This window comes from Impatiens glandulifera, chromosome 1 (genome assembly GCF_907164915.1).
Source record: "Impatiens glandulifera chromosome 1, dImpGla2.1, whole genome shotgun sequence".
Taxonomy (NCBI): domain Eukaryota; kingdom Viridiplantae; phylum Streptophyta; class Magnoliopsida; order Ericales; family Balsaminaceae; genus Impatiens; species Impatiens glandulifera.
The window spans coordinates 63,583,225-63,608,537 of NC_061862.1; the positions used below are offsets into that span (position 1 = coordinate 63,583,225).

At 34.8% G+C, this 25,313-nt stretch overlaps 1 protein-coding gene and 1 pseudogene across 1 annotated transcript; both read right to left on the reverse strand.

Annotated features, from left to right (window-relative positions):
• Positions 1–1,204: 1,204 nt before the first annotated feature.
• LOC124918668 lies at positions 1,205–14,596 on the reverse strand (annotated as a pseudogene).
• LOC124918667 (xaa-Pro dipeptidase-like) lies at positions 14,313–25,313 on the reverse strand. The gene is made up of 11 exons (XM_047458703.1): positions 25,254–25,313; positions 25,135–25,218; positions 17,394–17,436; positions 16,852–16,935; positions 15,864–15,905; positions 15,684–15,754; positions 15,268–15,321; positions 15,058–15,163; positions 14,899–14,967; positions 14,681–14,824; positions 14,313–14,596 (listed from the first exon to the last, which is right to left on the reverse strand). Exons 1-11 carry the CDS (start codon positions 25,277–25,279, stop codon positions 14,594–14,596), a joined length of 726 nt encoding a protein of 241 aa, XP_047314659.1. The 5' UTR covers positions 25,280–25,313; the 3' UTR covers positions 14,313–14,593.

Below are 25,313 nucleotides of genomic sequence, written 5' to 3' on the forward strand. Positions count from 1 at the left end.
GTTACACTTCAATGTATTACACATTAAACTTCAGTGTATCATACATTACACTTCAGTTTATAAGAATTTATATTTTTGTTTTAATAAATTTCAGTTTAAAACACAATTTAGTTGAATTTTAAAAAACGTTAATAAGAATTTAAATTTCAATTATAATGACATTACAGTTGAGTTCATCAGAAATTATAGTTGATTTTAAATGACGTTACACTTCAATGTATCGGATGTAACATTTTAGTGTATCGAACGTTACATTTCAGTATATTAGACATTACACTTTAGTTTATAAAAATTTAAATTTCAGTATATCACATATTACACTTCAGTTTAAATGACATTACACTTCAATATATTATACATTACACTTCAGTGTATTACATTACACTTCAAGTTAATAAACATAATATTTCAAGTTAATAAACTGTAATTTCTTATAAATTGAAATGTAGCAAAATTTTATAATAGAAAAGAAAAATAATAAGATAAGAAATTAAACGTATTAGTTAGTAATAACTTCAGGAATAAATTTATGTGCATTTGAAGAGATTTTAGTTGCTTTTGATGATAAAGATCTTCTCGTTGGTCTTCTTCGCGCTCGTCGACTTTTAAGTCAATGTATGCTTCAATTTGGGTTTCTCATTGAGAGAAATTTAAAGCTCAATCTTTTGAACTCTTTTCAATAGGAGAATGTTATATAATTTGATCACAGGCTGTCAATGATTTGATTAAAACTAAAAAAAGCGCTCACACTGATTTTATTTTCCACTATGGCATAGTTTATCTACGTGGATGCCAGGCGGGAGACTCGTTGCCCCATCATCACTCATCTAATAAATATACATAATATCGTGAAAAATCACAATGATCTAAAATATACTCATCATTATCCATCCAAAACCTAATATTTTGATCACGAAAAGAAAAAAAAATCTATATCAAATGAAGCAAAAAGTTACACTATAATTTGGATAATGTTGTATAAAATAACTTGTATAGCAAATGAAATAACAAAGATCAACTTAATCTGAATCATGATCCAAAAATAATTTGATTATGATACTGAAAAAATCTTACCAAACAAAAGAAAAGCAATTACAATTTTAACTTTAGGATTTTTCAATGGGATTGTAATTTTGACACTAATTGTAACGAAATACCAGTTTTCAAATAGGCTATGATGTAGAAGTCTAGAATGTTTATCACAACAATCAATTGACTGTTTCAGATGCTTTTGTAATCATCTGATTGAAGAGATAAAAGAATAGAGAAGCTTGCATGTAGACCATTCTCATGAGAGCCCTTTGTTCAATATCAAGCACAGGTGAAACATCTTCTTCTGAAGGTCTTTCTTCTTGAAGGTCTTTCTTCTTGAATGCGCAATATTTCATTTAGAGTGATGTCAACCTGTAATAAAAGTTCAATAATTAATACTTACAATGCACTCACTGGGAACTTGATGAATTACAAAGCTGAGGGCGACCTACCAGACTTTTAGAGATGTCTGGATCACAAGAAAAATTTACACTAATATCACAACGGACATTGCTAGATCTAGATAGTTTATTACCCCCAAGAAAAACAGAAACACCTGCAGAATAGATCTGGCGCACAAACATAGACCAAGGTATTATTATCACACATGTAAGGAAAAAAACTAACAAATGACCAGACAAATTATTTAAAACCTGCCCACGCTTGAATCGGAGAAGCTGCATCATCTTTGTCTGCAGAAGATTGCTTAAATAGCCAACCAAGTGAATGTCTTCCATCTAGGATATTTCGAAACAGCAGGTGAGTTTGAAAATGAAAGCATGGAAACAACAACAGAATACATTAAACTAAAGCCTTATTAGCAACAAAGAAATGATATACAATACCATATTTTCATCTTTATCTCAATAGGAAAGCATAATTGAACAGAGCATTGAGCTTCCACCATAGGACTACAAACTATTTCTCTGCAAGTACAAGTAGGAGTCAGAAAAACTACCTACCACATAACTTAAGATATTGTCTGGTAGTTGGAGACTTTATTACTATATAGAAAGTCAAGGATTCAAATCTTACACCAAGGAAGAAAAGTACTCACCTTCCACATAAAAAGTATTGAAAAAATTCCTATTGAGTTTAGGCGGGTTCCCAAAAGCCCATTTGCATATAAGAAGACAGTGGTTGGCTAATTTGGAGGGTGGGTTCGGCAATTTACTTTAACAGAAACTGCCAAGAATTTTGTTTGATAGTTTGATGCAAGGCCATGACCCAACTCTTTTTTTTTTAATGGTCATCAAGGCTCGAACACTCTTCTTAGTTGTGATGATGGTGCAACTAAATACATCTCATGATACATGCTAATTCTGAACTTGATATCTCTGATATAACCTACCTCATCACAGTGGATGGAGAATCGAATGACTATTCTTTGAGCTCATCACGGTTGAATTTAAATATAGGTTCTGGAGGTCTTGGTATGCCACCCCCTGCAGGGTGAATCATAGATCCATAAGTTACAATACTGAAATCTATATATAATAGGAAAAATATCATAAAGATCCACAAACTTTTATTTACAACTGATTTGCCTTTTCTTTGAAAAGGGTCAGAAAAATCAATCAAAAACTTGTCATTTAAGCAACAACAAAAAAAAGTCAAAGTCTTACCAAAACTGCAAGAAAGTGAAAAAACATACAACATAAACAAACCAAAACATTGAAAAAACGAAATCACTAGCTCTGTGTTCCTCGAGAACATCGACAATTTCTCCTACCAGTGGTAGGTGGATCCCGTCCTAACCTCGGGCAAGGTCATGATAATAGAACTTATTATCATCCTGTCCGGACGGGCCTTACTCTCAAATGTTTTTATATTTCTTTCGATCCATATTATGCACCAAATTATCATCGGAACTAGAATTCATTTCTTTCTAGTCCCCATATTAATACACATCCCGACCCAAGCCTCTCAGCAATCCTTTAATGACTTGGTATTATCCATTTTGTTCCATAACAATCCCCAAATATTCCTCACAAAAAAATAATGAATCAATATGTGAGACACAACTCTTCTTACTTTTGGAAGAATCTGTCTACATTTATGGTTACATCGATCATTTATGAGAGCACTTATGCTCAAATTTAGGAGGGGATCTCATGAAAACACATGGTACCAATGAAAGACCTGGCCCGTCTCCTTGTTCATTATCTTGTAGCAGACTTATGCTCAAATTTTCCATATTTTCCTATCTAAATTCATCCATTCTGTTATTATCCAGTTTGGCTTAACTTTCAAAAGAAGCAAAGAATGTTCCTCAGATCTGGATTTAGCCGTTTAATGAAACAGATGTTAGATTCGAAAGATCGGAGGCTATCGTCAAAATTATCCCTAACTGTGGCCTTCTTGCATGTGGCTATCCCACACCACTTATCACTCAAAAAACTGATTGAGGATCTGCCACCCAGTTTTACTGTTGAGTTTCTTCTCAAATCTTCCCACAAAAACTGGATCCCGCCCTAAACAGTGCACTCCGTTGGCCTATTGCCAGTTTTTTGTGAACAATCCGGATCAATCAACTTTATATTTGACTCTAATCATTGACACCCAAAGGCTTTTCTTCTCAAGGGAGAATCTTTGCCATCATTTGAAAAAGAGGGCATTGTAAAAATTCATTAGGTCCCTAATTCCATGTCCTTCGTTGTCCTTACTCAATGAACTGTATTCCATCTCACCAAGCGAGAAAATGATGATTCTGAGGATCCCCGGAGGATTCCTTATAACCTTTCCATTCTCAATGCCATTGTCTTCAAAGCGCCTGAATAGTGACATCATGTAGGTGGGCAAAGAAGACAGCGGGTTTTTTTAATCAAAATCACCACCCTACTTACATATAATTTAGCTCTTTCATATGGCCAACTTGCTCTCCAAATAGCATATTGGCCCTTATACTATATAGAAGCCAGCATTACCTTAATATGGTTAACTTAGTCCACCCGACTTAAAGTTAAGTCCCCCATCCCCCCTAAACCGAACCTCTTTTCTTACATTCTCCAATAGTAATAAAGGGAAATTTCTTCTTCTTTTCTCTCAAACCAACAATAGAAAAGGAACAAAACCCCTCTTCTCCTTTTCTCAAAAAGAAAAAACCTCTTCTCTCTCTCTCTCTCTCTCCAACAGTAGCAGAAGGTTACAAATTGCAACAGACGACGAAGGCATTGGGAAACACCAAATTGGACACGGCGACCTGTAGCCTCCTATGAAGCGTTCTCCCTCATTTTCACCCAATATATAGTGCTTGGCAGCTTGCAAATACAAATACTATTTGTGATTTCTTCTGTATCGTCCATGGTGCAATAGACGATGGTTCTTCTTCCACCAATTGTAACTCCTGTGTGTATTTGAACTGTAATTCTCCCTAATCATATATCATCTTTCAATTGTAATTCCTTTGACCATTTCTCCAATTCGCTTGACATCTCTGCAAGATTGCTTCAGATTATCATGTTGCCCGATCAGACCAATTCCCTTAGCAACTGTAATGCTAAGTTCTATGATAGAACAAAGATACATATTGTTCAGATTGTTTTTGAAAGGATAAAACTATTTTCAAAATTCCATAGTCGTCACAAAAGTCGCGAAAAATGATGTCCAGATTGTTCAAGTTCATTTATTTTATTCAAAAACTCAAAACAAGCAACAATTAGATTGCACCATGCATGTCATAAACTTTCCTTTAAAATGAAATCTCATTTGCATGTTCAGCTATCACAATATTTAATTGCCAGTCAACTCAAGTTCCTTGGAGACAAAGAGACTCCTTTACACAAACCATTTGGCTTATTAGCTTCTTCATATTCTTGTGAATAAAATAAATCAAAGAATAAAAATGTGATTCAAGTTGGTGGACTAATTTGCACTTTATGTAAATAGTTCAAGGGTACTGTTGACATTTAATTAGTGTAAGGACAAATCTCCTCTATTTAAAAAAGTTAGTGAGTAAATATGATTATTTCCCTAGATAATAACACTACCTTACCAAATACTGCAAGATTAACGGACGGGCAACAACAGGATCGACATTTCCAACTGCTACAACTGTAAATGTAGAGGGATCCTTAAAACAGTTGCTGAAGTATTCACAAGCCTTAAAACGATAAACTGATCGAAGGTCATTAAGTTGAATTTGCTGCATAGGAGGTTAAGTAAATATTACAAACTATGAAACAATGATGATATTTTAAATCAGGAGAATAAGCATACTTTAAAGAAGTATGACCGTCCATAGTTGAGTTCTCTAACTCTATTTGCAAAAATATTATAAGGATCTCTTTCTTGAGCATGTATTGCTTCTTACGTCATTTGCATCACAATTTTGATATCTTCCTCTGATGGTTCTACATTTACTACAAATAGTTGATAGACAAGCTGCCAGAATTACCAGAAGATGTTGTATCAACACAATGTCTCATAAGTCTCTCTTGCCAGCCAAGTCACAATAATTAGAGCCAAAGGAAGAGGGGAAGAAAAATGATCATATCTAGAGTCACTGAGAACATGTAGGATTTCTCAATATTGATTTTGTGTAAGAATGTTAGCACAGTGTTCTCAAGAACAGTCATGGCCCAAGAGGAAAGTAGTTTTTTCAACTAATTTCTCTAATCACACAGCAACAAAAGTACAACTTGACCTTAGGAAAATGATCACATTTTCGCCTTCCAAAATCCAAACTACTATCATTAAAAATGTTGCAGAATAGAAAAAAAAAATAGTATCTGATTATCCATGCTTAACAAATCTAGCTTAAACTTTGGAGTACACTTAGATTCATTTCTCTAACTGCATCCTTTCAGAAAATTATGGAGTTAAACACAACAACCATTAAGAATAGGTATGGAAAATAACCAAATAGGCTGATTGAAGACTAATTGAAGATATCCTATTTGATAGAAGAAATGATTGACTACTTTACCTCATTCCTTCTTTAGAAGATAAAATCTCTAGTATATAACTAGTGCTTCCTTTTACAAAAATTACAATTCAAAATAATACAAAATCAACATACTATTTTCTGTCCAAAAACCTCTCTTCCATTTGATATTTACAACAATAGGGAATCTAAAAGACCAACCTGCAATGCAGTTTCAAGATCTGATGGGGAGCAATCAGCAAAAAAGATTCTCGTGTATGCTCCAATCTTTGTGCCAACTTCAGCTCTCTTACTAGCTAGCATGTCCATAAGAACAGATGGTCTATAACCAAATATACCAATTTCTCCAGCGATCGATGAACCCATAGAGATTGAAAAGTATTCCTTTTCAAGTAGTTCAGATAATCCTCCATATGTGAATCCTGTAAAATGAATCTATTGAACAAATGTCAGCAAGGCAAGAGTACAATAATGTGATCATTAATGCTCAACAGACTAACAAGGCACCATGACATCAACTAACACTGGCACACAAGAAACTGGTCCTTATTTAAAAGATTGCATTTCTCCACTCCCCAGCCACCCATCACACACAAAAAAGAAGAAAAAAAGTCACTATTTAAGGAACTGGTATTTCCTTTATTCAGGGTACCCTTTAGAATATCGTTTTTGGCTCATATTTAGCTCAAGATGCCAAAGTAAAAATACATGGTCATCAAGGAAGTTTGTACACTTGTAACAAACTCTCATGCCATTAGACAGAATTAGCTAGGTAGCTCCAATATTTTGATATTTATTCTCATGCATTATATGCCTGAAAGAGAACACATAAACAATGTCAGAATCCTATATCATTTGTATTGTTAACTTTAGACTGTGGTAAAGTAGCATATTTCCAATATTGTAAAGGTAAAATTGTTTGGACAGTTGAACTGGCCCAGACATGAAAAATCATAAAATCTAGCTCAAATCCGGGCCCAATGAATGGAGGACCGGCCAGACCTGGGTTTTGACCAGCATTGGTAGGAATTGCAGGAAAAGGAGGTAGTCCCTTATACAATTCCTTTCAGGAAATTGCAGTCTGTATTAATAGCAATTAAATGTAGGGGAGAAGATTCAACGAAGATAATTTAGTAGTATTTGACAATATGAAACACTCCACAATTCACAAAATCTGATTCATTTTTTAGGGACTACTTCACTGTCAATTGACAATAACATGATAATCAGACAAGATTAGGTGTTAATACCAGTAAAAAAAACTTTAAGTTGAACAGGAAAATATAAATTGATACTACTCCAGACAGTAAACAAGTTAGCAAATCCATATCTATATGTCATTCACAACAATCTTGCCCCCTATAATGATCTTACTTTCCGTTTTTGTTATTAAATAATAATGGTAATGACGCGTTCTTTCTCAGTTGGTTGTGAAGTATGAGCAATCTTGAAAACAGAAGTCCATTAGAAGAGCTGTTCTTTTACACAATGCTTCCAATAAATAATCCTTAAAATAGACGTGTTACATCCTTATTTTTCATTTTACCCAAGATTAATATGTTAAACTATCCTAACAAACTGACTAACTGTTATCTGGATTCAGCTTGAGATTGTTCCTGAAGAAATTATAAATGTCAATACTCTTGAGATATTGATCTATGTTCTAGGTATGACTGAAATAAAAGCCAACTTGAATCTTGGGTAAGATAAAGGTCAAAAGTCATTATGATTGAACATTTTCTTAAAGCTATTATATTGATCATTGGCATGGGACAAAACCTTCATAATTTATTTTGTTCCAAATTTTCATAATTCCAGAGAGCATCCGATATTTTGGATGTCTAATTGATATCAAAAGTGACAACAATTTACCCTAGATTTGGCTTCACATTCACAATTTCTTCAGGGATCTTTTCGTCATCCCATGGAGGAATTTTCCTTTCTTCCTCAAGAGAATTGATCTTTGCCACTATGGATCTCAGATCATCAATTGTTGCAGAAGCTTAATGTTCAATGATCTTTATAACACAATGCTTAAGTTCTAAACCTCAGATCATCAATTGTTGCAGAAGCTTAAGTTTTAAACCTCTCTACATAGATAGATATTTCTGGTACGGATACATCTGAGGTCATGACAAGAACAAAGGCATAGACATATCGTAAGTTTGAAACTTATGCCACAAGGAAATAATATGTTTAATGTTTCAAAGAAACACTCACGGGGTAGAAGAGCTTAACAGTTGGGCCTCGTATTCCGCTCCAACAACAGGTCCATTTTGGAGAAAATGCTGGAAATTGAACAATACATGGTAAAAATGCCACATCATAACAAAGCCCCAAAACTGAGAAGGATAAGGATATTGGTTACTTGTAAATATTCATCTCTTAAGGTTGTTGATTGCATTTGATCACGCTCCAAATAAGTAGATTCCATCTACAATACTTAGTTCGAAATGTCTTTATTTTTTGTTTAACAAAGCTGATACCTTAACGTATTCCGGATAATTAACTTTTAGGATTTTTATGCCATGTTTAAAAGAATATCTGAAGTACATGTGTAGACATATTTCTTCTTTGTTATATTGATTTTATTGATCTAAAAATTACTTATATTTAATGTGTACCTGAAAACTATATAAATATATTCTCATTGAGAAATCATCATGAGCTATCAGAGGTTGATATGCGTGTGCATGATATTGAGAGCCGACAAAGTTTAGAAGTGCATACCGAATCTAGCACACGGTCAGATGTCCCCGAATATAGTTCTAATTTATCAGACAGCGATTATAGAGAAAGTGAATCAGGATATATTGAGGATTTCTCTAAGAACCAGACGTGAACACAACGATTAAGGATAATATAGTACAGACGTCTCTAATAGCTATCACGAATGAATCACCGATATTTTTAACAGCGATTAGCGATGTAACGATGATGTCTCCAACAATGATAAGAGATATATCATGAATGCTTGTTTCCGGCGAATGACTTTGATAAGAAAGTGAATTATGGCTAGCTAAAATTTAATTAGTAATTAATTAGTTGTTTTAATTAGAAAGTTGTAAAGAATAAATGATTGAATCGTTTATTTATAAGAGAAATAGAGTTTAAAAAAAATGTTATACATTTAGTTTCGTTTTTCTTTTGTTTGGGTTGAAGTTGGAAAAAAATTCATTTCTTCCTAACTCCAATCAAAACAGAAGAAAAACCAAACTAAATATATAACGTTTTTTTTAAACTTTAATTCCCTTATAAATAAACGATTCAATCATTTCTTCTTTACAATTTTCTAATTAAAACAACTTATTAATTACTAATTAAAATTTAGCTAGTCACAATTCTCTTCCTTGTCAAAGTTATTCACCGGAAACAAACATTCGTGATATATCTCTGATCATTGTTGGAGACATCGTCGTTACATTCCTAATTTCCGTCAAAAACATCGGTGATTCATTCGTGATAGTTGTTAGAGACGTCTATACTACACCATTCTTAATTGTTGTGTTCGCGTCTGAGTTCTCAGAAGAATCATCAATATATCCTAATTCATTTTCTCTATAATTACTGTTTGATAAATCATAACTATATTCGGAGATATCTGATCGTGTGCTAGATTTAGAACGCACTTCTAGACTTTTGTTTGCTCTCAATATCATGCAAACGCATATCAACCTCTGCTAGCTCATGGTGAATAAAAAAAATGCATTTAACTAAAGTTAAATAAGAGATATATCTCCAAAATGTATTTTTATTAACTGGATGTCATTCAGTGGTATAGAAGCGGTATAGAACTAACTACCTGGGATATAAATTCAATGATATCATGACCAAGTGACACATTGCTTTGTGATTTTTTGTAGAGTGCTTTGTGATTTTTTTTAGAGTTTGAAAGTGACCAAAAAACATCATTCAGTTAGAATAAAATCATGAACTAATAGCAACTTGACATGCTAATTTAATATTTTTTTTAATTCTCTTTTGATTTATATCATTCTTCTCCATTGATACATTGTGTAATAAAAGCATACATAGCTTATGTTATTTCTAATGAGAATTATTTGAGAATATATTTATATAGTTTCAAGTACACATTAAACAGAAGTAATTTTCAGATCAACAAAATCAATATAACAAAGAAGAAACATGTCTACACGTGTAGTTCAGATATTCTTTTAAACATGGCATAAAAATCATAAAGTTAATTGTTCGGAATATATTTAATTAACAGTTTTGTTAAAGAGACATTTCGAACTAAGTATTGTAGATGATGATGACGCGCATGAAATTCTAATTTTACCCTGAAAACTAAAATTAAAGTAAATTCTAAATGAATCATTTTAATAAAAAAAATTATAAAATTTATGTTTTATTATTATACCAGATAAGGGTAATAAGAAAATATGGGTTATTTGAAAATTAATGATTTATGGTCTGTTTGAGGAAGGGATGATATTTTGTGTAAAAAACTTAAAGGGTATTAATATATAATAATAAAATAAAAAATAATAATTTAAAATTTCCAGACTCACCATAAATCATTAATTATTTTAGAAAAAAAAATTCTAATAAACTCTCCTACAAACGGGAAATTTGAGGAAATGACCAAAAAAAGGGGGCTAATTATGTTTGGTGCGGGCCACTAATTTTTATAGCGCTGGTGACCCCCAAAAAATTTTCTGCCGAAAATACCCCTATTACGTCACGCACCCTCCGGTTGCGTGACGCACCCGAGGGCATTGTGAAAAGTCCACAATGCCCTTACTATATAATAAAAAAAAATCCAGTTCTTCCCATTTCTTTCTTTCTTTTCTCTTTCTTCACTTCTCATTCTCCTCCTTCTCTCTAAAAAGACCACCCCCGACGACGATCCCCGACGAAGACGGCGGAATCCCAACGAAGGAGATGTTCGCTGCTATCCTTCAGATTACAGGTTACCACAAATGGATCATTTTGTAGCTTTTTGCATTTCAGATTCATTATATATTAATAATCTATAAACTGTATTCTTCCTCCTTTCTTTATTTCTCTCTTTTGACGCATTGTTTGTTAAGATTTAGTGATTAGGGATTGAGTAGGTGAATGTCACCGTTGCGGCGGAATCCGGGTGCGTAATGCAGTTGCGTAACGCAGGTGCGTCAAGCAGGTGCGTCAAGTAGGTGCGTCAAGCAGGTGCGTCAAGCAGGTGCGTCAAGCAGGTGCGTCACGCATATGCCTCTTAAATCGTTCAATAGAAGAAGAATGATTGAATTACTACTAGTAGTACTGTGTCATTAGTCTATTTCATCATAATACTCTCATTTATAAAAGAAAAAAAGAATATACTTTTGTTTGTTTGTTTTAGCTTTGCAAGGGGATATTACTTTTTGGACCTCCTGAAATTGGGAAAACCCTTATTGCTAAGGCACTTGCAACTAAAGCAAGCACAAGTTTTATCAACATAACTACCTCAACTTTATTATCAGAGGTAACTAACTGTTGAATTTTATTTTTATTTTGTTTTATTGATTTCCCTTAATAGAAAGAAAACAACTACTGAACACTTGTGTTTACAAATGATGTTTGCAGTGGTTTGGTGAAAGTGTCAAGATATTCAAAATTTTCTTAGCTAAAACAGTCCATGGCGGAAGTAGGAAGACAACATGGCTAAAATTCTCTTGGCTAGTGTTTACGAATGATGAGGCATCTAACATGAACGAGCTTCGAAAATGGAATGAAAATTATGGTCAAGGAGGAAGTAGGAAGATATCATCTTTTGGCTTTGCTAATCAATCTGAATTGCTAACTTCTTCTTAATAGATAGCAAAATATAACACTCTTTTTTATTTATTAGTCTTTCTTTTAGTTGAATTAATTTTCTTTTGCAAGTAAAAATTGTTTAATTTTTTAACTATATGTTGATATATAACTCAAAAAACTTTTTATTAATAATAATCAGCATTTGAAGAAACAAGAACATTGTTTGAATTAATTTGGCATATTAATCTCCAATAAAACTCCAATCACTCTTTCCATAATTCATCTACAAGCCAAAGTCAAAGCCAAAATTACATGGATAAAATGGAAAGCCTTTTAGGGCTCATACATACATTCTTACATACATAATACATAACAACAGTGTCTAAGGAAGGTTTTCAAGAACTTCTCAGTTATCATCATCTCCTGTATCTTTCTGGGCTTAGAAGTAGTAGTGTTCTAAACAACTCTAATAAAGACTTTTCATTTCTAAATAGAATTCTACATACAAACTCATTTTAGAGCTCATTACACACTCAAGTCCATACTATAATAAAGTGATTTTTTATCATTCTTCAGGTATGGTAATTAACATAGGTATGGTAATTAGCATACTTGAAGTTATAATAATTGCCATAATGCATCAGATTGCAATTGCAAGAGAAAATGCATTTTCCTATTTGTGTAAGAACATATGATATCCTAACATTACTATTTGTGAGCTACTTCCAGGCCTTGTTTCTGCATTGTGAGGACGTAATGATGTCAATGCTGATTGGTTTGATGACAATGCTCTAGAGGCTGATGATGGCCTAGAATTTGAACCCCATGAACTTGGAACAGGTTCATGCCCTCTATCGCTAGCTGCAGTTGATGGTCGAGTACCACTGCCACCATCACTTTTTGGAGACAATGCTAAGGAGTTCCATGCATTGCCCGTGGATCGATTTTCCCAGTTATTGGTCCCCTGTATGAACAAATAAGCTACTTTCAACTCTTATAAAATTTTCAATATAGGATAAGCAAATAAAGTACATTACAATGTAGCATGTGCAATCTTTTTAAGTGCCTGTTTGTCTAGTTGTTTTATGAAGGATTTGAAGATTTATATGTATGAATGTATAAAGAAATTGATATCATACTCACTTGGGAACAATTTCAGCATTTGAGTCCAATCCATGATTTTCCAACCTAACAACAATGTTCAGCAGTAATGTGAGACATCAAAATGAGAAATTCAATATTGGGTATGACTTATATTTGCAAAAGGATACAATGGAGAGTTGGAGACGTCATTCTTGAAATGTATTTCCGAGTTCATTCAAATAACAATGCAATATCCTAGAGCAAGTCACACAATTGAAACATCAAAAACAAAAGAGAATACTTTAAAGCAATGTTATACTATTTCAAGCAAGTAAACCAATCGGTATTGATTCAATAAAATTGTAAGCCTCCATGAAAACATCAAGTTTGATAACAATAAGCATATTATTATTATTCTTTCATTACACTGTACATCTACATATGGGAGGTAAGTGTATATTCAAAATAAAACAGCATGAACTAGCAATGGCTTTCAAAACTCTAAAGTTTTAACACTTTATGTAAACAATCAATTACAAAAAAAAAATCAAAAGTCCTGCATAATTCTCAAAAAGGTAACAAAAAGGTAACAAAAGGAAGATCTAGAACATAACTGAAAAGATGCAACAGATCATAAAACACAAGATAAGTTATTTAGGGTACAATAACATGCCAAAATAACTTTCGAAATGATACAACAATGGTTACAAAAAAAAGGGGACGCAATAGGTTCCAAACCATAGATAGAGATTCCACAGCTATATGATACTACACGTCCACGGGAGTGTGCTTGCTGGAAAATCGACACTATGTTATAACCTTAGATATAAATCAATAACTATCTATAATAACTGATTCTAGTGATCCTTCCTCCGGAAACCTAAATAAGTTGGTATCTATTTCACACGTCTACAATAAAACAAGGAAACCAGAAGAAGCGTTAGACAGAGAATGTGCTAACCAGATGAGACACATCCTACTTGACGCATCCTACGTGACGCACCTGCGTGACGCATCCTACGTGACGCATCCTACTTGACGCATCCAACCAACCAACCTGCATTCAACAAATCAGGGCGAATTAATGACGTTTTGTAAAGGAAATTAACACAAACAATCATATGTAAACAAAATAAACACAAAATATAAACGAATATAGTGAAAAAATTTGCTTCGTTCGCCGTTGGAGCCGCAGTTCGCCGTTGGAAGTTCTTCGCAGCTCTAGACCATTGAATATAGTGGAATGGTCGACGGTGCCTTTTCGATTCGTTCTTCATCGCTGAGAAAGAAGAGGAAATCTTCTCCGCCACCATTAGGGTTTCACGGCGGAGCGGAGAAGACGGGGAAGAAAGGGGCCGGATGAGAGAGAAAATGAAACGAAAATGAAAAAAAATTAAGTCTTTATAGGGTTCAGGGTGCGTCACGCATCTGGAGGGTGCGTGACGCATGGGTATAATGGTCATTAAAATATTTGGGGGTCACCAGCGCTATAAAAATTAGTGACCCGCACCAAACATAATTAGCCCCCTTTTTGGGGTCATTTCCTCAAATTTCCCCCTACAAACAGTTCACATGTTTAAAAGAGCAAACATATAAGTATTATCCTAATAATGATAACAATAAAAATATCTTTCAGAATACTAGGGTTTTTAAATTAAGTGATGAAAGCCGAACTTTCTCTTATTTCATTTTTTTACTGCAATATTGGAAACGGGAAAGAATGTAGGATTTTACCATCCTATTAATGGTCTTTCACTTTGTAGGTGGCGGCCATGGTGTCCCTGCCATTACAGCCTCAATTTCGTGTGTTTCCCTTGGCAGTTTTGTCATGTTAACACAACCATCTGAAGTAACCTACTGTAAGACAAAAAACGCAAATTCATTTTTTAAGCATGCATGAAAGTGGGGTTGGTAATCAAGATAATAAAAAACAATACTTACCAAGTCACTCTCAATTCTAACTCCACCAAACCCCTCAAATCTCTTAATCACTTCGCAGTTAATTAACTTTGAAATGGTTGGATTTTTCATGGCTGGACCAAGCAAAGCGTCTATGAAGTAGCAACCCGGCTCCACTGTTATCACCTACAGTTACAAGAATTCATGATCAAATCATTAATATTCAAGTATATATTATGAAAGAGGAATCATGGTCATACCATTCCTTCTTGAAGTTCTCTACTTGTACGCAAAGACTTTAAGCCCGAATCAGTGGGTCTTTCTACACCCTGAATGTAATTAAGATTGAAGCAATTCAATCCACGATATTGAAGATCAAAATGTTAAGAGTTGGAGAGAAATTGTTAAATCATGACAACCTTTAGATAGCCCCCAGGATCATGGGTATCAATTCCAAGGAAATGGCCAAGACCATGTGGCATGAAAACTGCATCCAATCGTTTTGACATCATGTCATCAATATCACTACAGTTAAGAAGATGGTATTGTAATAAACATCAAATGATTTCATTAGAAAATTCAAATGTATAATAAGTTTAGCATTGAGAAGAAGACATGAGATGTTATACCCTAAAAGGAGGCTCCATTTCTTCAATGCCTCAAGGATAACTCTCTCAGCTAATCTGTGTAATGCAAATGATAAATTTAGAATTTTGAATCAAATGGAACTGCAATGGCATGATGCTAATTCTTATGCCATAAAAGCATTATTTTGACCCTATTTAAAACTCCCCATTTGTCACAATGTAAAAAATGGATGTGATTTTTTTTCTTTTGAAGTAAGAGTTGATCTAGATTCTTTTTTGGATCATGATCCAGATTATACCATAAAAACGGTTTTTTTGCCTTACTTTCTCTAAATCATTGTGATTTTTAGCAAACATAGTAAATACATCTTCTTAAATAATAATAAAAAGTAAGCAGACCAAAACAGATATAGTAAACGGAAAGGTGGCATAGAGAAAGAAAAACTATCTTGTCTTACTTGTGCATATTTACCCAATTCGTTCCAGGCTTCATGGAAACAATGACAGCACTGTGTGCATCCAATGCAGCCTATTAAAATGCCAAATAACTATTATAACAGAACGCCAACAATACAAACATAACATGCAATTAGAGATTCAAAACTATGTGATTCATTTCACAGGTAAGAAATACTGACATTATATATGAGACTTTGGTCACTGGTGAATCTTCCATTTACCTGCATGAAATGTTATTTTCACATCAAAAATCTGCAGGATAAAATAACTGATAAGCAGTCTAGCTGAGCCCAGTACATCATGCTCCCATCATACAATTCAAATTAAAGGATCATTTTAGATGGAACTGAACTCAAGTCATAGGGTGCGTTTTACAAAACGGAAAATTAATTGTTGAATATTGAATTTTAAGTACCGAATTAGTTAAGTTTTTGAAGAATAAATGTTCTCTTACCCAAATAACCTATACATCAAACAAGATTATTTGGAGATAAACACTTGGTTATTCAAATAAACCTATATCAGACAAGGCCCGAGAGATCCAATTCTTTCATGGTATATGTGGAATTTTGAGAAGTGATAAGAGGAGAAAACTACTTTCCAATATATTTGAACAGAAAGAAAACAGACGAACTTATAGGCAGACAGCTTGAAGTTAACAAACCAGACCCAGTAAATTCCAATTCCTACAAAGCTGGGATTTGGAGATAAGGAGGAAATCCCTAAATATTAGGCGTTCCCTCATATAGGAATAACATATGATACATTAATTAACTACTTTTTAGCTAGCTAATCTGTTTATGGAATATTTATCTGGTAGATTCTATTACATAAAATGCAGAAGCTTTCTCCCAGAAGAAAAAACGTATTCCCACAATTTTCAAATCTTTCACCTGGAAATAAGTTGGTCTCTCTTTCAGATATAGAGCAAACAAGTTTCCAAAAACATAAAAACAATTTTTTTCTCAAGTCTAAAGGTAGCAAAGTGAAAGGGAATAAGTAGTATGCAGACTATAAACTACCCAATTTCCTTCTCATCCTTGGTTCTTAGTAAGATTATATATATTACAAAATCATCTCTATAACTGCAAATCTATCTAAATCAGTTATAATATGGAATACACGGCAACTAAAAAATCTATGCATTAAGAGACAGATATTACATACCGGGAATGAACAAGTTATGTCAGACCCATAAAAATGATAGTCAGCTCCCATATCTAGAAGAGACATATCTCCATCATTCAAGGTCTGCATAGAAAACAATGAAACATACTAAAATAATCCCTGTGTTTGGTGCAAACAGAAAAAAAAATACGGCAGAAAGGTCGTCATTAAGAAAACAAAAGTCGAAAGAGTCTATTCCATTTAGTTTTAATATGCAAAAAAAGGTGTGTCTGCATGAAAGTTCAATGGCAGTTCCAGTAGTCTGAAGGCCACAAAAAATGGCAACCAACAATGTCTTTGTTCTAGATTAAGTCAAAGAAAATTCCTTGTAATCTTTTTTACTACACACATTTCCAAACATTGAGATAAAATACAACAAAACCAATCCTTAAATTATAAAATAGCACATGGATGAAGGAAAGAAACATAGAACACTTTGCAGACATTGCTTGATTATGGTGGGATGGTAATTGATCCTCACTAGCAATGTTATATCTCTCCAACCAAAAAATGGAGTTCAACTAGAAACTGATAATATGTACCTTATCATTTGGAGCAGCTGCATGACCATAGTGAAGAACAGAACTGCCAAAATAGATTAAAAGAAATGAATAATTGTGTTACAAGGGATTGTTAGGGTTAGGAAACCTAACCCTAAAATAAGCTGACCCTAAAATAAGCTGCCGGGTAGACGTAACCCATGTCAGCAGTTCTATTTTTAATTATGCAAAATAAATAATTATAAATAAGGCAGTTAGTCAGAATATGGAATACTTAATAAATAATTATTTCTAAGGAAATAAATAAGTATTAATAATAGAGATTGAAGAGGGTGTAATTCTTGATTGTGGATAGTATTAATAAATAATTCTTGGAATTATTTTTTTTTCTTCAAGGATAATTCTACAAATAAGGTATTAGCAAAATATATGGAATTAGCGGGAAGTTAATTATGGCAGAGGATGGGTATATAAAGATCAGATCATAATCTGCAAAGGGTACCCCGACATTTTTACAGAAACCTCTAAGGTTAACTTCTCTCTCTATATTTTCTATCTCCTATCTTCTTCTTCTTTATCGTTAAATTCTTACTCACCTAATAATACTTGTGAATCTCATTCTCACCTCCATTATATTCTATTCTTCACTTAAATCAAGGTATCTCTCACCTATAGCTAGGTTATCAGTTAAATCTACTTTAAGCTATATCATTGGTATCAGAGCAAGTTCTTGGCAATATGGTGGAAACGCGTATCGACGGGGAGTTGAATGAAATCTGTAGCCGCAATCAAGCGCAAGACGAACGACTGTTGGCTCAAGAGGCCCGATTCGAAAGGATGGAAGCTATGGTGTCTTCAATGAGCGATGCAATCAACCGACTAAGTACAACTGGGAATAATCAAGTACCACCAGATGAAGGTCAAAATCTCCGAGGTGATAATCATCGTGATCGCAGACGAGGCGAAGATGTCAGACATCAGGAAGTACATAACGAGGAAAGGTATCAACCTCACATGGATAGTATTAATAAATAATTCTTGGAATTATTTTTTTTTCTTCAAGGATAATTCTACAAATAAGGTATTAGCAAAATATATGGAATTAGCGGGAAGTTAATTATGGCAGAGGATGGGTATATAAAGATCAGATCATAATCTGCAAAGGGTACCCCGACATTTTTACAGAAACCTCTAAGGTTAACTTCTCTCTCTATATTTTCTATCTCCTATCTTCTTCTTCTTTATCGTTAAATTCTTACTCACCTAATAATACTTGTGAATCTCATTCTCACCTCCATTATATTCTATTCTTCACTTAAATCAAGGTATCTCTCACTTATAGCTAGGTTATCAGTTAAATCTACTTTAAGCTATATCATTGGTATCAGAGCAAGTTCTTGGCAATATGGTGGAAACGCGTATCGACGGGGAGTTGAATGAAATCTGTAGCCGCAATCAAGCGCAAGACGAACGACTGTTGGCTCAAGAGGCCCGATTCGAAAGGATGGAAGCTATGGTGTCTTCAATGAGCGATGCAATCAACCGACTAAGTACAACTGGGAATAATCAAGTACCACCAGATGAAGGTCAAAATCTCCGAGGTGATAATCATCGTGATCGCAGACGAGGCGAAGATGTCAGACATCAGGAAGTTCATAACGAGGAAAGGTATCAACCTCCAACTAGGCTGTCAAAGATTGATTTTCCAAGGTTTAACGGCGAAGAGGTGGATGACTGGATTTACGGAGTCGAGATTTTTTTCAAATAGACCGAACATCAGAAGAATCAAAGATGGATTATGTATGTGCTCATCTGACCGGTCGAGCGCGTTGCTGGTTCAGCTCATATTTACAACACCGACTTCCAGGGCGAGCTATGACATGGAACGAACTGAAGCAGTTAGTTTTGAAGGAATTCGGTCCAAGCGAATTGGATGATCCACTAGACGAATGAAAGGACTTGAAGCAGACGACAACAGTTAAGGATTTCGGTAAGAAATATCTCGATATTACATATAAACTGCCACATCTTACTGAAGAGTACTCCATTAAGGGATACTTAAATGGACTCAAAGAAGAAATAGCCAATCCAATCAGGATACAGAAACCTCAGTCCTTAACTGAAGCGATGGGAATGGCTAAACTTCAAGAACGAACTAATCAGAAATTACAAGATGCTGTTTTTGATTCGTTAGTGCGGCGAGGCTATTTAGCAAACAAGGGAGGTCCATTACTGCCAACTCCAAAGGCTGCATCTTTCCAGAATCGAGGAAATAATAATGGACCGTATAATAGAACATCGACAAACCCTGCGAGCAGTTCTAATAGTACAGGCCAGTACAATATAGCAACAAATACTATTCCAAGAAAAGTCAATTTAGATCAGAAAGCGTATGACGAGAAAAAGAAAAACAACCAGTGCTTCTATTGTGAAGAGAAATGAGAGTATGGTCATAGATGCAGGGCGGGTGCCATTGCGATGATAAATGAACTATTCGAGGAAGAGAATCAGGAAGAAAAATTGGTTGAAACCGTGGACGAATTAGAAGATGGCGTTGCAATGACAATTGAAGGATCAAATACATTTGATACCATGAAGGTGCAAGGAACGGTAGGACGAAACAACGTATATATTCTGATAGACTCGGGAAGTACGCATAATTTTATTAACCCACGAGTGATCAGGAATACAAAATTTGTAACGTCTCCGGCGGTTAAACTAATGGTCACAGTAGCAAGCGGTCATCAATTGGTAAGTACTACCAAATGTCTTGGATTACAATGGTCAGCTCAGGGAATAGATTTCAATGTCGATGCACGAGTATTGTCCATTCTCAAGTATGACATTATACTCGGAATAGAATGGTTGGTGACACTTGGTGGAATTCAGTGGGACTTCAAGAATCAGATAATGGAATTTTCATTTAATGGTGAACTGCGGAAGCTACACGGGGATACATCAAATTTGGTTTCCATGATAGAAGGCAAAACATTAGGGAAGGTTATCCGAAAGGGCGCTAATGTGGCTATGCTGAGTATTGGGGAATCAGAAGGGTGTGAATCGGAATTGTATTCCGTAATAATATCTTCACCAGAGGCTGACAAGGAACAAAAATTGGAGAAACTGTTAATAGAGTTTGAAAAATTATTCAGAGAACCTACAACACTTCCACCTACTCGCAATTATGATCATCGAATTAATCTCAAAGAAGGAGCAGGAACCGTTAGCTTAAGGCCATACCGATATCCTGCTCTTCAAAAGGATGAAATGGAAGGCATGATAGAAGAGATGCTTAAATCAGGAGTGATACGCAACAATTATAGTCCATTTTCTTCACCCGTTGTGCTGGTAAAAAATAAGGACAAAAGCTGGAGATTATGCATCGACTACCGACGTTTAAATGAGGTAACTATTAAAGACAAATTTCCAATTCCATTAATAGAAGAACTAATGAATGAGTTATATGTTAGATTCTTTAGTCTAAATCTTTAATCCTTAAGTCTATAATCTATATACTCTATGTCGATAAATTGAGATAAACTTTAATTGCGGAAACGTACCTGGATCTTGAATGAAGAACGGTTCATTAAGCCGTTCTTCGTTATTCGTTATTCTCTTCTTCTTGATCTTGGATCTGGACCTGAATCTGAATGTGGATCTTCTCGTTCTGGATCTGGACCTGGATCGGAATGTTTGATGTGGGTGGGGTTTAAGTCTTCCAACCCTTTATCGATAGCCTTCTTGAGTGTTCTTGAGAGATGAACAGAACCTTATTGTTCGATGAGAGAAACAAATAGGCTGGCTATCTATATGGGTTGGGGACCTAGCCCTAATATACCCATTTATTATTCGGCCCATCAACGAAATAATGAATGGTATTTCTGCTTCTACACAAATATGTCCCCATATTTATTATAGATGTCCAAATAAGCCCATAACCTTTATACTTTAATAGATCACTTTATTTGGGCTTTAATCTTTATTATGATAACAACTAATATACAATTATTAAATTATATATGTACCCAAATATTGGAAATAATTCCAACATTATATGGTAGTTGCATTTATTCTAAACTAGATTTAAGATCTGGTTATCATCAAGTCAGAATGAAGGAGGAAGACATTTATAAAACTGCATTCAAGACACATGAGGGTCATTACGAATTTGTAGTGATGCCTTTTGGTTTAACAAATGCACCTTCCACGTTTCAACGAATGATGAATGAGGTTTTTAAGCCTTATTTGAGTAAATTCGTACTAGTTTTTTTTGACGATATTTTGATCTATAGTCGAACATGGGAAGATCACTTAAAACAGTTGCGATTGGTATTCGAGTTACTGAAACAACATCATTTAGTTTTGAAACATTCCAAGTGTGTCTTTGCTTGTTTGGAAGTAGATTACCTTGGACATGTTATTTCACAGCAGGGAGTTGCTGTAGATATGTCGAAGATATCAGCTATTAAAATATGGCCGACTCCAGATTCCTTAAAACAACTTAGAGGGTTTTTGGGCTTGACAGGATATTACAGGAGGTTTGTTAAGAATTATGGGTCTATAGCTCGGCCACTAACATCATTATTGAAAAAGGGAAAATTAGTTTGGAATGAAGAAGCCGCTGTGGCATTTGAGGAACTGAAAAAGGCCATGATGAATCCACCAGTACTAAAATTACCTAATTTCGAGGAAAGCTTTGTGGTTGAAACTGATGCAAGTAACAATGGTATGGGGGCGATCTTGATGCAGCAAGGACACCCTGTGGCATATATCAGTAAAGAGCTCGGTCCGAAACTACAGGCCTTATCTGCTTATGAACGAGAAATGTTAGCTGTATTACATGCTATCAAGAAATGGAGAAGTTATTTACAATTCAAACCATTCATCATAAAAACGGATCATGAAGCATTGAAACACCTGTTGGAGCAAAAGATTAAACACCCTAGTCAAGAGAAATGGCTATACAAAGCTGTTGGGGTTTGAGTTTTCGGTGCAATACAAGAAAGGCAAGGAGAATGTAGTTGTTGATGCACTATCTAGAATCAATTCAGAGGGAACTTGTCTAGCGTTATCTGAATTCTCATCGGTATTATTAAAGAAAATAGCTAAGACATGGGATGAAGACATGAATCTGAAGCAAATTGTTAATAAGTTACAATCCGATCCTCAAGGTATTAAGAGTTTTTCGTTTATCAATGGACAGTTGAGAAAAGATGGACGTATCGTGGTGGGCGCTGATAAGGAACTCAGATCATACATAATATCTACAATGCATAACTCATCAGTGGGAGGTCATTCAGGTGTGATGGTGACATATCAGAAACTAAGACAAGCATATTATTGGCGTGGTATGGAGCGCGATGTAAGGGAGTTTCTTATAAATTGTCTGGAGTGTCAGCAACAAAAATGGGAAAATCAAGGAACGAAGGGTTTACTGCAACCATTGGCGATTCCTAATTCTATTTGGAGTGACATATCTATGGATTTTATAGAAGGATTACCAAAATCACAAGGGCATACAGTTATTTTAGTCGTAGTTGATTGGCTTTCAAAGATGGCACATTTCATTAGTATGGGACACCCCTATTCAGCAAGTAGTGTTGCTCAGGTCTTTCTGGATCATATATTCAAGTTACATGGTATGCCACTCACTATCGTCAGCGACAGAGATAAGATATTCGTCAGTACGTTTTGGAAGAAATTATGCAAATTACAGGGAATTACCCAAGCGATGTCAACAGCGTATCATCCTCAGACCGATGGTCAGACAGAAGTGGTAAATAGAAGTGTGGAGACATATCTGCGATGTATGGCTGGTCAAAAACCGCAAACATGGGCTAAATGGCTGCCTTTAGCCGAATGGTGGTACAATACAAATTTTCATTCGGCTGCACTATCATCACCATATGAGATTGTCTATGGTCAGCCACCTCCGGTTCACTATCCTTACTTGGCCGGTGATTCCAGAGTAGAAGCAGTGGATAGAAGTTTATCAGCCAGAGAGGAAGCTCTTAAATTGTTGCGATTTCATCTTCACAGAGCCCAACATCGAATGAAGCAACAAGCAGACAAAAAACGAGTGGACTGTGTTTTGGCAGTGGATGATTGGGTGTTCGTTAAACTACAGCCTTATCAACATACGTCAATCAGAGGGAAGACTCATAAACTTAGCCCAAAGTTCTATGGACCTTTCCGAATTATAGAGCGAGTGGGACAAATGGCTTACAAATTAGATATTCCTGCTACAGCTAAGATGCATAATGTGATTCATGTGTCGCAACTTAAAAAGAAAGTAGGAAATGCAGTGGCTATGCCACATGTTCCATCCCTACAAACTCAGTCAACAGCTGTTCCTATTGCTATTTTGGATGAAAAAGTTGTTTGGAAAGATGGACACAGCATTGGTCAATATTTAGTTCGTTGGTCTAATTCAACGGACGATGATGCTACATGGGAGGATGACTCTTGGTTGGAATCAGAATTCCCAGAACTCGGATTGGTTGGCAACAAATCAGCTTCTCATTTTAATTGTGTTGTTCGTGGTCGAACAAACGTTGAAGGGGAGGCTAATGTTACAAGGGATTGTTAGGGTTGGGTTTCCTAACCCTAAAATAAACTGACGGGTAGACGTAACCCATGTCAGCAGTTCTATTTTTAATTATGCAAAATAAATAATTATATATAAGGCAGTTAACCAGAATATGGAATACTTAATAAATAATTATTTCTAAGGAAATAAATAAGTATTAATAAGGTATTAGCAAAATATATGAAATTAGCGGGAAGTTAATTATGGCAGAGGATGGGTATATAAAGAGGAGATCATAATCTGCAAGGGGTACCCCGACATTTTTACAGAAACCTCTAAGGTTAACTTCTCTCTATATTTTCTATCTCCTATCTTCTTCTTCTTTATCGTTAAATTCTTACTCACCTAATACTTGTGAATCTCATTCTCACCTCCATTATATTATATTCTTCACTTAAATCAAGGTATCTCTCACTTATAGCTAGGTTATCAGTTAAATCTACTTTAAGCTATATCAAATTGTCAATAGCAGCCATGTGCGGAGAAATTTAACAACCAAACCACAAAGACTCTGTTCAACTCTATGAGATCATACATTGAAACAGACAAATTAGTAGGCATAGAAGTTGCAAAATGTAAACAATTTAGCAAATGGCGAGTGATATATATAACATTCCATTTGTTCAAAACAGTAATGCCATTGGTAATAACCAGATGAAGATGAATAAACAATTCCCAATTTGAAAACAGGGAATATAGGAAATCATACCTATTGTCACCAGTAGCACAAATGCATGTGTATGAACAATCACCTTAATTCTAACTAACCTACAATAAATATATTATCAGTTCTATTCATTGTCATTGTACAGATCAGCGATGATCAAGATGAAACGGTAGACATGAACTAGAAGCTTTCACAACATGACGAAATGAAAAAGTAAAGAATCATAAACTTTATTCCAGTCCATGTGACTTTTGATTTCCAAATCAATTGAATTTTGTCTTGTTAGCTCTCAGATCCCGACAAGCTCTAACCCTACTAAAACCCTCTACTAAAACCCTGTCAATTCAACTGATAAATAAATTATTTCTGATCATATTTTTTCAAAATGGATGGATTAGACTTTAGAGGCTAATCTCCATCTAAGTATGCTCTTAATCAACATCGTCTGAACTAGCAGATTTATTAATTAGGTCAAGCAACTATGCTAATTCAATTTCAGACTCGGACATGGAAAAGCATTAAATTACCTCAATTTGATCGTGAAGTTGAAGCACCATCTGAGAACAGGACTCCGAGATCTGAGATATCCGATCCGGTAACATCTCCTGATCGCCAGAACTACAATCTCCGGTAACATCTCCTGGTCACCATCATCACTTTGACAGCGACCATCACTTTCTCCGGCGCAGAGTCACGTTCATCTCGA